General features: G+C 36.7%; 1 protein-coding gene and 1 long non-coding RNA gene across 2 annotated transcripts; one reads left to right on the forward strand and one right to left on the reverse strand.

Annotated features, from left to right (window-relative positions):
- The first annotated feature begins 1,156 nt into the window (after positions 1-1,156).
- LOC136678868 (uncharacterized) lies at positions 1,157-3,771 on the forward strand. The gene is made up of 4 exons (XR_010796500.1): positions 1,157-1,294; positions 1,886-1,940; positions 2,385-2,483; positions 3,136-3,771. It is a non-coding gene; the product is annotated as an uncharacterized lncRNA (long non-coding RNA).
- A 117-nt stretch (positions 3,772-3,888) lies between these two features.
- LOC136678867 (alpha-L-iduronidase-like) lies at positions 3,889-11,553 on the reverse strand. The gene is made up of 14 exons (XM_066657034.1): positions 11,236-11,553; positions 10,733-10,873; positions 10,170-10,252; positions 9,266-9,373; positions 8,938-9,033; positions 8,598-8,800; positions 8,017-8,196; positions 7,436-7,652; positions 6,729-6,935; positions 6,191-6,312; positions 5,592-5,717; positions 5,331-5,407; positions 4,377-4,477; positions 3,889-4,011 (listed from the first exon to the last, which is right to left on the reverse strand). Exons 1-14 carry the CDS (start codon positions 11,394-11,396, stop codon positions 3,911-3,913), a joined length of 1,923 nt encoding a protein of 640 aa, XP_066513131.1. The 5' UTR covers positions 11,397-11,553; the 3' UTR covers positions 3,889-3,910.
- Positions 11,554-13,574: the final 2,021 nt, after the last annotated feature.

The following is a 13,574-nucleotide window of genomic DNA, read 5'->3' on the forward strand; positions in this document are numbered from 1 at the left end:
TTGAGTGGACTGGGGCTTTACCTGAGTGTCTGAATGATGCATATTTATGGGTTGAATGGAACCGAGTGAGAGAACAGATTTTAAATTACATTAAATTACATTTTAAGCGCCTGCCAACTGACAAAGTGTGAAACATAACAACCCACAAAGAATTTTTGATCTGCCTAAACCTGAAAACCTGGGATGAATTGAGCCATTCGTTCATTATAAGCAGGCATTCAGAATTCAATCTCAGTTCTCCAATCACAGAGCTGGACCCATGTTTGTGTAAGAGCACACTAACAATGAGCACGACTGCACATAAATGTGTTCTGACAAAATATGGTGAACAAAAAAGGAAAAGAAGTAGAGCAAAACAAAAAGGAAACTAAAAGCAGTTTTTCACTTTCTCATACCTCACTCCTCGTACTTGAACGTAAACACGACATGTTCTTAAAATGCTCTGGTACCAGCAGTTCTGACCAGGGCTGTTAACGAAGGATAAGAAGTGTTGTATTTTTTTTTATCCCTGTGGTCTGTGGTATATTGACCAAAGCATGACACAGACCTTTCATTAACACATCCCCTTTAAATATTAGCCATCACTTATTAGCCTTATGCTGAACATGGACAGCTGCATCTGAGCAAGGCAGACGAAAACCTGGGGAGCTGATCTGAGAAAGTTCAGTGTAGCATCACATCCTGCTCCTCTTTCTCCCGTGCCAGACATGGAGAGCCATGGGACCCTGGTTTCGACTGCAGACAGTGAGCACTGGAGAGATGCTTAAAAGTAACGTAAGAGACTGAAACAAGTTCTACAGAATGTGCTTTAAAGAGGCATTTACAATTAAAATTGCAGTTCCCATGTTTAACATGATGGCTGGTAAAAACCTCAGTATGTTGTCATGAATTTAGGCATGGCCCACTGATTTAGGTCCCTGGCGTTTTTAGGGTCTTGGACAGAAAAAAAACAATGTTTAAGTAGTTTATTATAATAACACAGTTTTGTTATCTAAGAAAAACACTATCATTAGAATCCATAATTAAACCTCTGTGTAAATATGATTACTTTTTAACACCGGTGTGTTTATTACATCTTTCGGGGTCGTAATGTATCTGCCCTTTAATACTGGAGGTAGAAGACGTTTAAAATGTTTGTTTATTAAACCCTCCGGAGCTGTAGGTGGCGCGGTGTGTTCTGCTATCTGTGGCCGAGGCGCTGTGTGTCTGCAGCGGTTCTGTTTGACCTTCTGCGCGCTGTGGAGTTAAAGCGGATAAAATGGTTCCTCCGGTGCAGGTTTCTCCTCTTATCAAGGTGCTTGTCCTTCTGTGTCTGTCTCTGATTATATCAGAGTATTTGTAGGGAACTGAGTTATTCTGATAAACACTTTTTTTTCCAGTTGTCTTCTCAGTGATAGCTAGATGCTAACGGCTAAAGCTAACTACTGAAATAATTTTTTAAAGTAAATCACAGTCACATTAGACATTAGTTCATCTCCACATTTATTATGTCATTAATAAACTCTGTCAAGAGATTTACACTGGGAATTTACACATATTTTAAAAGAAAAGGTCGTAAAACTCTACTAGTTGAAACAGCTTATTAAAGTTCCTACATGAAAAAAATAAACTAATTGGATGTCCTTTATTATATAAAGGAAATTGGACTAGTTTGTTTTAATTACGTTTTTAGTTTTTGGCTAAAATTAAGAGAAGGTTAATCAGATAAGTTAAGGTCACGGTCCTCTTTCCTGTAATCTAATTTTACAGTCAATGAAGGAAAGAGTATAAAGATGAATAAAAGTTATTTTTCTATAAGTATTTAGGCTGTAGCTTATGGTTTAAGTGTAATTATGTATGAAGGCTTGTTTTTCAGCGAATAATTGAAGCATTCTTATCTTTACAGACTGCCAGATATTCTGCACTGATCGTAGGGATCATCTATGGCAAAAAGAGATATGGTGAATTTCTGATAAAATTCTACCATTTCATTGTTTTGAGAAAGATTTAAATTTTAAATGAAAAATATAAATGAATGTTATTTAAAAACTATAGTAATTAGTTAATATTTTTTGTTTATTCTTTTATTTCTCAGTATTACTATGTAACTGTAAATGAACCTGCTCAGTAAATTATTATTATTATTATAAAGTTTATTATTACACTTACAGCTGTGAAAATATTTCAGGGTGAAAGATTCAAATATTTATTGATGCTGCTTAATCTTTTTACGAGTTTTTTTAAAAGGTTTTTTCCTTCTGTAAATTTGCTCTTTTGGGAGGTTTTTTTTTTTTTTAAATTGAACATAGACAGTATTTTGGTATTTTATGTCATATAGTCATTTATTGGTTATGTCTGAGATTGCTTTGTGAATAAAAAAAAAAAAAAATCATATTATTTTACAGATTACCTGAAACCTATCGCTGAGGAGGAGAAGAGGATTGAGGAGGAGGAGAGGAAAGTGAGGGAGGAAAAAGAACGAATTGCAAAGCAGCTGGCAGAGGGTGAGAGATTGTTAACCACTGAAATTGTATTTGTTTTGCATCAGGGTCTTATTCCACTGTAGATTTAGATTTGGATCAAACCTCAACCTGTTTAAACCGTCAAATCTCTCCTTGTGGCAGTCCGTATTATTTGAGGTTATCGTCCAACACCTAGTTTTAGCGTTTAATAAATTAGTTAAAATCATTGCGTGCTTTTGATTTAATAAATTCATGCAGTCAAGGAGAATCTGAACAAAACATTGTTCTTCAAACTCACTCACACCTACTACTTTATAGAAAAAATTTGGTTTGTATTATTATTATTTTTTTGTATTTACTGTAATTATGACTTTATACAAGCACCATGCTTACTGGTGCCTAAGACTTGTGCACAGTACTGTATATTTTTAAATGCACATGGGTAGAAACATTAAGTAGCAAGACATTGTGCTTAAATTTGTTTAGTTACATTTACATATATTATAATTTTTAGCTCTGAGTATGTAATAAAGCACATTTCTTAAGTCTTGGGTTACTTTAGATTTGATTTTAGGTCAAATTAATGCCTAAAAATATCCTATGCAGATTTGTTAAATGTAATTTAAGTATGATCTGATATAAAATGGGTATGTAACTGTCTTCCTCAATTGAACTCTTGTTTCTCTGTTTTCAGCGAGCGAGGATACCATCCTGAAGTGAGCTGTGTACAGATTCTGTAATGGACCCGTTCTGGGGGTCTCTCTAATCTCTGGGAGGTTTCTGCCAATTTCATTAATCCTCTGCCTTCCCTGCACCACCAGCAGCACTGGACAAACCACATTTCACTGGAACTCAGTTCAGTGATGGAAAATGGCCAGTTTTTGTAGCATTTATCCATTCTAAGTCATCTAATGGAAAAGAGGTTATCTCTCAGTTCAGTCCAATTACTGTGTATACGTTGTAATACCTACAAAGACAATAAAACTGAACTTATCTAAAATGGCCATTTTCTGTAGAATGTATCAGTTCCTGAATTGAAATGAACAAGCCATTCAGTTTTTCAACTACACTCATTCCAAATCTCACTCCTGATGATTACCCTCACACAAGACTCTCTGTAGTCATTCCCAGTGTAGATCAGACATTTGAACATTTAAGACATTTGAGAACCACTAGTATCCACAAGTAAATTCTGCCCAAAAATGAAGGTAAATAATTCTTGTCCAGCAGATACCAGTTCACTGTTTGTTCACTTATCCAAACCTGAGGTGTTGAGTACTGGCACTGTTTGTTTGACAAAGTATTTATAAATAAATGTTCATACTCTTGAGTTTTAGTTATGTTTTATTGAAACTGAATTAAATTACGTTTGTTTGTTAGATCCCAGAACCTCTTTGTATATGTGTGGGGGTGTGCTGAACATTTTAAAAATCCTCCTTGCCCTGTACCTTGCCTTGTATGGAGGGGTGTCAGCAGGGCTCTGAGTATTTCTCCGTTAAAGAATATTCTCCTACTCTGTTCCAGTAATCCACTGCCCTTACTCTGTAGTATCCACACACCTCTCCATTCTCTAAAGAAAACAAACAGAACAGGTCAATACTTCACACTGCAGGACAAACCCGATTGTTTCTTTATGGTAGCAGTGTGTCATCCCCCTCCTCACAAGTGATTTTTTTAAAAATAATTTTTCTACAAATTAGAAGCTGAGGAGAGATGAAAAATAAAAACTGCTTTGCTATATCTGAATGAACCCCATGCTGCATAGAGCTCGCTCCCAACAATGGGTTGGCCATTTTAGCATGGGTAAATTAATAATAATAGAGAATCTCTGACACATAGACCACAAGATAATAGCTGCTTCATATATTTGCTAAAATTATATGTATAATTTGTTTCAAAACACTAATGCAAATGCATGTGTATAATTATTTTTACCTGGTGAAAAGGTGTATGAAGTGAAAACGGTGTCTCTTAAGTTGATCCTGTGAAAGCTGGTTTCATCTTTAGAAAACTCCACTTCATATGTCTTTATACACCTAAGAATAAAATCACATTCAATCATTCAATATATTTTTGTATGTGTGTGTGTGTGTATATATATATATATATATATATATATATATATATATATATACACACACACACACACATAAAACCGGTCAGCCATAATATTATGACCACTTCCTTGTTTTTACACTCATGCTCCATTCTCTAACCAGACAGAGGCATGCTGAATTTCTATAATAACAAACTGTCATCCATCTTTCACTCTGTTTACTTTATTTCCTCCCTTTTTCCCATTCTTCAGGAATGATTTGGGTGGTGTATCATCCTCAGCACTGCACTGACACTGACATTGCCTTGGTGTGTTAGTGTGTACTGTGCTAGTATGAGTGGATCAGACACAACAGTGTTGCTCGAATTTTTAAACGCTGTTCACTCTGTCCTACCTCTGTCCACTTTGTAGTAAAGTCAGAGACACAAGCTTATCTGTTGCTCCAAACATTGTGTGTGTCATCTTGTAGTCCTTCAACAGTGGACACAGGAAGATGCTAGTTGGGTATTTTTGGTTGTTGGACTATTCTTAGACCAGTGGTGAGAATGAGGGCTTTGAAAACTCGAGCAGCACTGCTGTGTGATCCACTCGTTTCAGTGCAACGCACACTTAACACAACTCCACCACATCTGTGTTACTGCAGCTCTGAAAATGATCCACCATCCAAATCATACCTGCTCTGTGTGGTTCTTGGGGTGTCCTGACCACTAAATAACAGGGTGAAAGGCAAACAACAGGACAGGCACAGCAAGAGATGGACTCTTTATTGTAGGTTATTGTAGGATTTTATATATATAGAGAGAGAGAGAGAGAGAGAGAGAGAGTGTTCTTACTTTGTGCCGATGCAGTGATCCTTCCATAGAACAAGGACCTGCCCTTTGGTGATGGAGATGAAACGGAGGCCATTCACCTACACACACACACATTTAAATTTAGTGGGTTTTTTAATTTTTTTAATTCCATTGGATTTAAAAAAACTTTAACTACTAACTTTTGATGGCTACTAAAACATGTGTCTGTATTATAATACATCACTATAATGTTTGCTTCTACAATTTTGACCTTTACATATGGGTGTGTGTGTGTAAGCTTACCTGGCCAGGTGAAAGTGTAGCTCGAACACACAGATGGATGAGGAAGATGGAGGGAATGGGGAGTTTTACTTTTAGAGTTAAAACACTCTGAGCTGGAAATGGTAGAGGACCTTCCCTTTGTGCATCCTGAACACAAAACACTCCGTAAATCATAGGTGGATTAGTGTAATGTTTAAATGAGGATTACTGCTCTTCCACAGACTGCTAGTGTTGGGTCACATTTTTTTAATCCTTTGAATTTATTTGTTACCAATAAGGCAATATACAAACAACAAAATGAAATGTAAACAGAATAATTCCAAAAAATATTTGTCTGATATGGTGAGGGATGGGGAATATGATACAATATGAAAACACAATAAATAAACCTTGATCAAAAAAAAAAAAGATATTCACTATGTTCTCTGTGAACGCATCACTTAGGGCAATATCAGAATGAACAAAAAGAAGATTAGCATTAGTGGCACCCCACCCAAACAAAACAAACAAAATATTTTTAATTTGATGCATGAAAATTATTTTTAGGAACAAGCACTTTTTATAAATTATTTTAATATTTGATTTATTTGCGTTTGTATGTGAGGCTGAGTTTGAATTACCTCTTGGCTCCTAAGCTGTGTAAACTGCTGTAATGTTGGGTAATCTGGGCTGCCCATCTGCCTCCACAGTTCATACGGATTACTCACATTATTGTCCATATAGTGGGTTACATACATCAGATCTACAGAACAAAGAAGGTGATGTTTATATATATATATATACACACATTTTTAAAAGAGAATGCAGTGATACTGCTCCACAGCCCAATGCTAGGGGGCTTTATATGCTAGCCGACTTTACTATGATAAGATATATCCAGATGTCCAACTGACAGTAGTTTCTATTAAATATTTTAAAATGGACAGTACTTATAAGGAATATTTGAACTATTTACAAGAAGACTATTTCTGTACTATAGTCACAATTTTGTTAAAGTTGAACAATTTATTTTTTAAATGGTTGACCCATGTTAGTGACTGAGGTATGTGTATGTGTGTGCATGTGTTTGTATATATACTGACAGACCAGCGTGTGTTAGTAATTTATCTGTGTTGAGTGTGTGTGTTGTTACCGACTGGAGAGTGTTTAGTTACTGACCAGGGTGTTTAGGAACTCCAGTGATGTGCAGGGTAATGATGTCTGAGTAGTTGGAGGTGAGGTTGTCTCTGCTGTTATAAATCAGAATGGTGTTCTGCCAGCTGTCCGCTGTGTGTGAACTCTGGGGGAAATGGACACTGGACAAAATACCCACAGTATTGTTCACATGAGAACCTCCAAACACCTGAGTCTCCACCTGCTTTTCACCTGCATGCACACACACACACACACAACATGCTTTTATAGATACTAATTGTATAAACACTATATATACTATTGATCTGGATGTGTAAGAATCTCTGCAAAAAAAACATTTTTTAATCAAAGTGGAACTTAGTTGAGTCAAATGTGTTTCATTTTCCAGTTCACATTGACTAACTTGTCTAAATCAAGCATTGTCCACACAATTGAGCTATAAAACAGTAATAGCAGCAACCTGAAGCCTAAATTATTGTCTATAATGAACTCCTGAAGACCAATTAACCAGAAGAAGCGTGACTGATTATACCTGGATACCACAGAATGAACAAAACTGACACTTTCCAACTTTATTTTATGGAAAGTATAACCAAAATACTAATTATGAATGAAAAAAATATACATTTTAAAGAGTAGGATAGAAGCTTTGATTTGTTGCTTATATTTTGGGTCCACACTCAATTTTTACTAATACTCAACTTCTAATGATTAGAGTGAAAGTGGTGTACCTAACAAGGAAAGCAGGCCCATCACTGTTAGGACGGGTTTGCGCAGAAGCTGGACATAAGGTGGGTGTGTGTTGTTGATCTGGAAGCGGGCAGTTAGTGTGCGCTGGGTAAACTGGTGCGGGTAGTAACTAATGAAGGCATTGTCATTGCTAAGCAGGGTGTAATTAATTGTGTTGTTCTCGTTGCCGATGAGCAGGTCCTGATGCTGAGAGATTACCTGCAGGAAACATAAACCATTTAATAAGTTGCCCAAATAAAATACACATAGGGTATTATATAAACAATTGTTCAGAGAGGAACAAATGTACACAGGGTGCTTCTCAATGATTTTACTTCCATTCTGACTGGCCATGTCTGTTTTCCTCCCTCCTCCACATAATGTGTGCGTAAATGTCTGTATGTGTGTGAGTTTGTTTCTCTATGTGTGTATTAGAAAATTGCATCATGAAAATATTTTTCAAACCTTCACTGATCTGCCTGGAAAATATAAATACTCAGGCCCTAGTAAGATAAAAAAGCAGGGGGGGGGGGTTGTGGTGTGTGTGTGTGTGTGGTGTGTGTGTGTGTATGTATTTTCTCACCTTAACCACCATGGCAGCGTAGGTAACCTGTGCCCTCCAGGTGAGTGGTCTGTTCCAGCCGACCAGAGGGTCTGCCTCATCGTTATAAACAGGGAGAGAGAGATAACTAGGAAAAAGCCGCAGGATCTCCAGCATCGTACCTACTTCCTCCTGCAGGATCAGCAATGTGCTGTTTACTCCCTGCAAAACAGACATTATAACATGTCCTATACAATCTGAATCTTTAAATGAACACCAGGCTACTTTACAAAACATCAAATAAATAAAAGCAGAAATCAGCCAAAAAATCAGCCGTCCTCACTAAAGCAACAATCAGTCATTTTCCCAACTTTTCACATTTTAAAATTTTTGCCTAGAAATATGTGATAAATGTATTTAATCATGCCTGAGACCGTGTAGAGGACCTGCACTATGGAATTTACATTGGTTCATTTCAGATGTCAAAGCAATTTGATTTATATCATATGTGGTGCATGTTTAGAGAGATAATGTGCAAATAATAAATAATCACAAACATAAATATTTTAGTTACTCTACAGAGGTAGAAAGGACTGCACAAACAGAACATTTTGGAGCAGTACCTTCTTGTGCAGGGCTATGTAGTCGAGTCTGACCCCTGTCTCAGAGGTGAAGAAGTTTGTTCCATTATAGCAGTGCTGTAGTAAAGCCCAGCAATACGGAGAATGGGGGGGGTCTCTACAGGCATCACCCGGGCCCCCAAACTTTAACTCACTGCTGACTGCTCTCAGACCCTCTGAACATGCATCATAGTAGTTCAGAAAACCTGCAGGGACACACAAAATACACATTCCTTAATAAAAGTCATAATAATGAAATGTATACTTTGTGTATGTGTAATTATAACTCTGTGTTGTGATAAATTAATATATATATATATATATATATATACAATGATTTTACCTTGTATCGTCATGGAGACATTGTCAAAGTCATGATTGTTTGGTTCATTCCATGTCTCAAAGTTCCACTGTGAGACAACACCAAGACCATACTTTTCTAAACACACACACACACACACACACACACACACACACACACACACACACACACACACACACAAATTATTTTTAATCAATCACTTCTCACCTCCCAGAATGATGTCAGATTTATCCGTCATCTCAGAATAATTTCCGATATGTCAGTCATCTCCTTCATTATCTAATCTTCAAAATCTCACGATCGTTATCATTATCATCATCTCAAAGTTATCTCAGAGAGTTAAACTCACCTGTGTACCTCTTGGCGATGAGATAAACGAGCCGCCTCCACTCCAGCACTTGACTCTTATTCTCAAAATCATTGAATGCATTATTAACACTTCCCATCAGCTCAAACCCTAAAAAACACACTCAAAATGAACCATCATTAACTGCTATTTACTGCTATTAACTGCTTTCACAAGAAGAAACTATTTGCATACTTTTACATTATGTATGTTATATTTCTACTGATTAAATGTTTTAATTTATTAAGTAATACTTAAAATAGATTTATTTTTTTCCTTAATTCCTTAATCAAACAATCAATAATCAAATATTCTTCAGGAGGTAAAGCAAAAACCAGTACAGTGACTCTGACTTTACTGACTGTGATTAAATATAATTGGAGCTCAAGAAAGTAGTCACACATTTTAACTAATATATTTACTAAGCGTTGAACACACATGGATGAATATTGTTCACTAAACCACCCAATTTTTTTTTTATATTACTAATGAAATTCCAGGCAACACTGGAAATGCACGAGCAGACAATCAGCTAAAGTCAGTTAGAGAAACTGCAACTAAAGGCAGTTAGAATCTATGTAATTATAGCATTCATTCAAATGCAGTTGACAGAATCCAATTCAGAAATTCAAAACACAATAAAGTAAAATGTTTTAAACAAGCAAGATATTTAGCTCCTTACAATGATTGAGGCAGACAGACAAGACGAAATATGGTATGGCTTAGGAGTGTCTAAATTACAGTATTACAGTATTCTTGCATCCATGAATATGGGAAATATATAGCAATATTTTAAAGATATTTATAGAATAATTAGTAGGGACAAATCCCCAATCCCCCACGTAATTCAAACCATGAATGAATGAATGAATCAATCAATCTGTTATTTGATGTGCAGGATTCTCACCAGGTTTGAGTCCATTCTGATGAAGCAGGTCAATCAGCTGATCCAGGTAGGTGAAGTTATAGTGGTATTCTCCATTAATAATCCTGTAATAATATAATAAATACAACTTTTCAAAAGTTAAATGTCACTCATTAATTGTCTGTAACATCTTATCCAGTTCAGGGTCACAGTTGGTCCGAATTACTGGGCGCAAGGTGGGAACACTTTGGAGGAGGCTCCAGTCCTTCGCAGGACAACACACACTCATACATTCACACCTATGGTCACTTTGGAGTCGCCAATCCACCTACCAATGTGTGTTTTTGGACTGGGGAGGGTAAACATGCCTGGAGAACACCCACGCAGACATGGGGAGAACACACCACAGAATTCCTCAAAGAGGAAGTTGCCTCCGAGTTGTGTGGTTCATCTTACAGTGATATGATGGACACAAATAGTTGGATTGTTCAGATATAAACTGAAATTGTCTCCTTTCAGTCCGAGCTGAAAGCCTTAAGTGCTGAAAGCTTTATGAGGTCTTGCACGGCTGTTATAGATTCTGCTTTGACTTTGCTGTTTCTTACTGTGCTGATATGAGCTCTAGCATCCAGTGAATCCGAACTTGCTGTAGTCCACTGTGAGGAGTGGAGCCTATCAGAGCCAAGTTCAGCTGCTGGTCTTTGCTCAAGTCATAAATGTGGGCGTCTGTGTGCAGCTCTGGGGGGCTACAGAGGGACAAAAATATATCAAAACATATAATATTCAACCTCACCTCTAGATACATCAAATATCACAATTAAAGAAATGACACTAGATAGTAACACATTCATAAAATTACTCATATACATTCATGCATTAAAACATGAAATGTGATACATGGTATTATTAATATTATTTTAATATTACTCATTTTAATTACAAAGACTGTTCATAGGACAACCATATACTACCATGTAACGAGAAAGTGTATTATCGCATGTGATGGTAATGTTTTTCAGTTTTTAGTGGTTCAAACTGGATTTATTTAAATTAAAATGCCATTTTTGTGAGGTTTTTCTTTGCGTTCACATAAAATAAGGGTTCTGACCAGAATCCAGTGCTCCTCCAGAAGTGAGAGATGTTTCTGATTTGTTTATCAGCGTTAACTAAAATCTCCAGAGACGAGCTCGGGTTTATTAAACTCAGGATTAGAAGCAGGTTCTGTGTGGAAACGGCGCGGTTTATCTTTATGTTCCACATTTTCTTCATATTTCTGCTAAATTCCTGATATAAAACCCGCCGATAAAGCTGTCTTCTAAGGAATAGAATTTCCAGACATAATACTAGATTGCAGAAAACCAGTAATTAAAATAATACTTTCCCCCTCTGAAAACGTTTTTATTAAGTTTACTGCTGCAGTTCAACTTCTGTTTTCAAAGCTTTGAGGAAGTATTCGTGTGAAAGAGCGCCGCCTGCTGAGCGGAGGCAGGAGCGACCCACTGACACTACAGTGTCCTAAAGCGTTCGTACACCTCTTACAAAGGTTGAGATTAGATCATTTAATATACACTCATTGTGGGCACGCAAAGAGTGTTTAATCTTAACTAGAACAGAAGCATGGGTTTAAGGTCCCCAAGCCAAGTGGTAAGCACTGGCTGAAACAATGCTGCTCATGGCCGGGCCCTGTGCTCTCTGGACCGATAACGCCATCCAAAACCTTTGACCTGATCTGGAGTGGTGTTTGTGAGCCAGAGCTAATCCTCATCTTCACTCATTTTTATGTGGCTGAAACCACATAAAAGGCTAAACATATTCAGAACGGAAACAGATTATATATATAGTTGATATTACAAATAACAGAAAAAGTATTACTTTATAACCATCATCAATATATTGTTCTTTAAAAACAACAACTAAAGGAATAAAGCCAAAATCTCTAATAGAAATCTTTATAAAACTGCAACAAAAAAAGACAGAAACTGTCATGAGGTACTAGTTTACACCACCTTTCCAAACAGTGAAGACTTTCAAATTCTGTTATACCCAGCATTAGCAGAAATACAGAGGGAGAATAAACATACTTGGGCCTTAGGGTAACAAAAGCAAAATCATATCTCAATATTAAAAAAACTTGCATGTTAAAAGTTGCATGTTTGTCATGGACTCTGTGGTGGAATATTAGCAGCTGGGCCATGCTCTCTGAAGATGATCAGAGGCGTGAAGGCAGCAGTGGGGAGCCTGTAGTTGCAGTAGTTGTTATAAGGGTTGTGGGGGTAACATTTGCAAATTGAAATAATAAATATTATGAAATGTTACTGTGGTGTAAATCAAGGCTGGTCTTGACTTCATCAAGGTCTGAAAGTGTTTCCTGAAACTCTGCCCATTTCATAGACGACTCACTTAAAGGGCAGATCAGCCAATGAAACATCCAGTCAGACACTGGCTCTCCTTTGCATTTACAAAATATATAACTACTGAAATAAATAAATAACACTTATACATTATTAAGTTAACCATGAAAACATTTATGATAAACACTACATTGAGTTATTGAACTTGATCGATATTAAGCTCGAGATAAATCCAATATTACAGTGAAATGTATCTATGGCCCAAATATGAAGATAAATGTGTCAGCTGATGCTCAACCCTCAGAACTTAATCAAATCGAATGTTGCTCCCACAACTGCCTTCAGCATTTTCCTGCTGCAATACACAACTGCCCAAGGGTACACAAACAATTAGTCCATATTTCTTCCTTCACTCCAGAGAACACACAAACTAAGGGGCTTACTCAATGCTCTCCTTTGGGCCGTTTTACCAATGGAGCATTGGCAAGCTTTAAATCTCATTTAATGTTTTTCTGTAGGGCAACTTTGAAGTTCTGAATTCCCACATTATTGGTGTCTGCAAGTTTACCAAATTACCAAACTCCCTTTAAACTCAAGGCTGAGATCAGTCACAGAATGTTTCATTTCCAGAAGAGATCAGACCAAACCAGATTAATACAGTTTACCAGATTTCACTGCACAGTTCCAGGGAGCTCAGTCTGACCTGAGATCAAAAACATCCACTATCTGAATATGTATGGTCTTCACTCAACAATTCACAAATATATTTTTAAATTGAGCAAATTCTATGAAATGTTTAGATTTGAACTGTTTCAAATTTACACCATATTTTTTTGATGTGTCATTGATGTATAATTTAGCACTATGTTCTATTGGTGGAACATGTGAGCTCATGGTTTGCCCGTCAGAATGGTAAGAATCTTAAGGCCGGTATTGTGCAAAATAATAAGCATCTCAAGTACTTATGCACCCTCATTCACTTATTGTGTGTGTTATATTCAGATACAGGTGACATGATTAAACCACGGCTATCTCCAGATATTTATGTGAAGTGTGTGGTTTGTGGATGTTAATAAGTCAAAAGTTCAAGGATGAG

The sequence above is a fragment of the Hoplias malabaricus genome, chromosome Y (assembly GCF_029633855.1).
Source record: "Hoplias malabaricus isolate fHopMal1 chromosome Y, fHopMal1.hap1, whole genome shotgun sequence".
In the NCBI taxonomy this organism is placed as follows: domain Eukaryota; kingdom Metazoa; phylum Chordata; class Actinopteri; order Characiformes; family Erythrinidae; genus Hoplias; species Hoplias malabaricus.

Excerpts from the sequence above, each read along its gene's own strand:
- LOC136678867 (XM_066657034.1), bottom strand. The coding sequence starts at position 11,396 with ATGAAGAAAATGTGGAACATAAAGATAAACCGCGCCGTTTCCACACAG. Across the intron at positions 10,874-11,235 it reads TGGAGGAGCACTGGATTCTG|CCCCCCAGAGCTGCACACAG; the intron begins GTCAGAACCCTT and ends GTCCCTCTGTAG. Across the intron at positions 5,408-5,591 it reads CTACACTTTCACCTGGCCAG|GTGAATGGCCTCCGTTTCAT; the intron begins GTAAGCTTACAC and ends GTGTGTGTGTAG.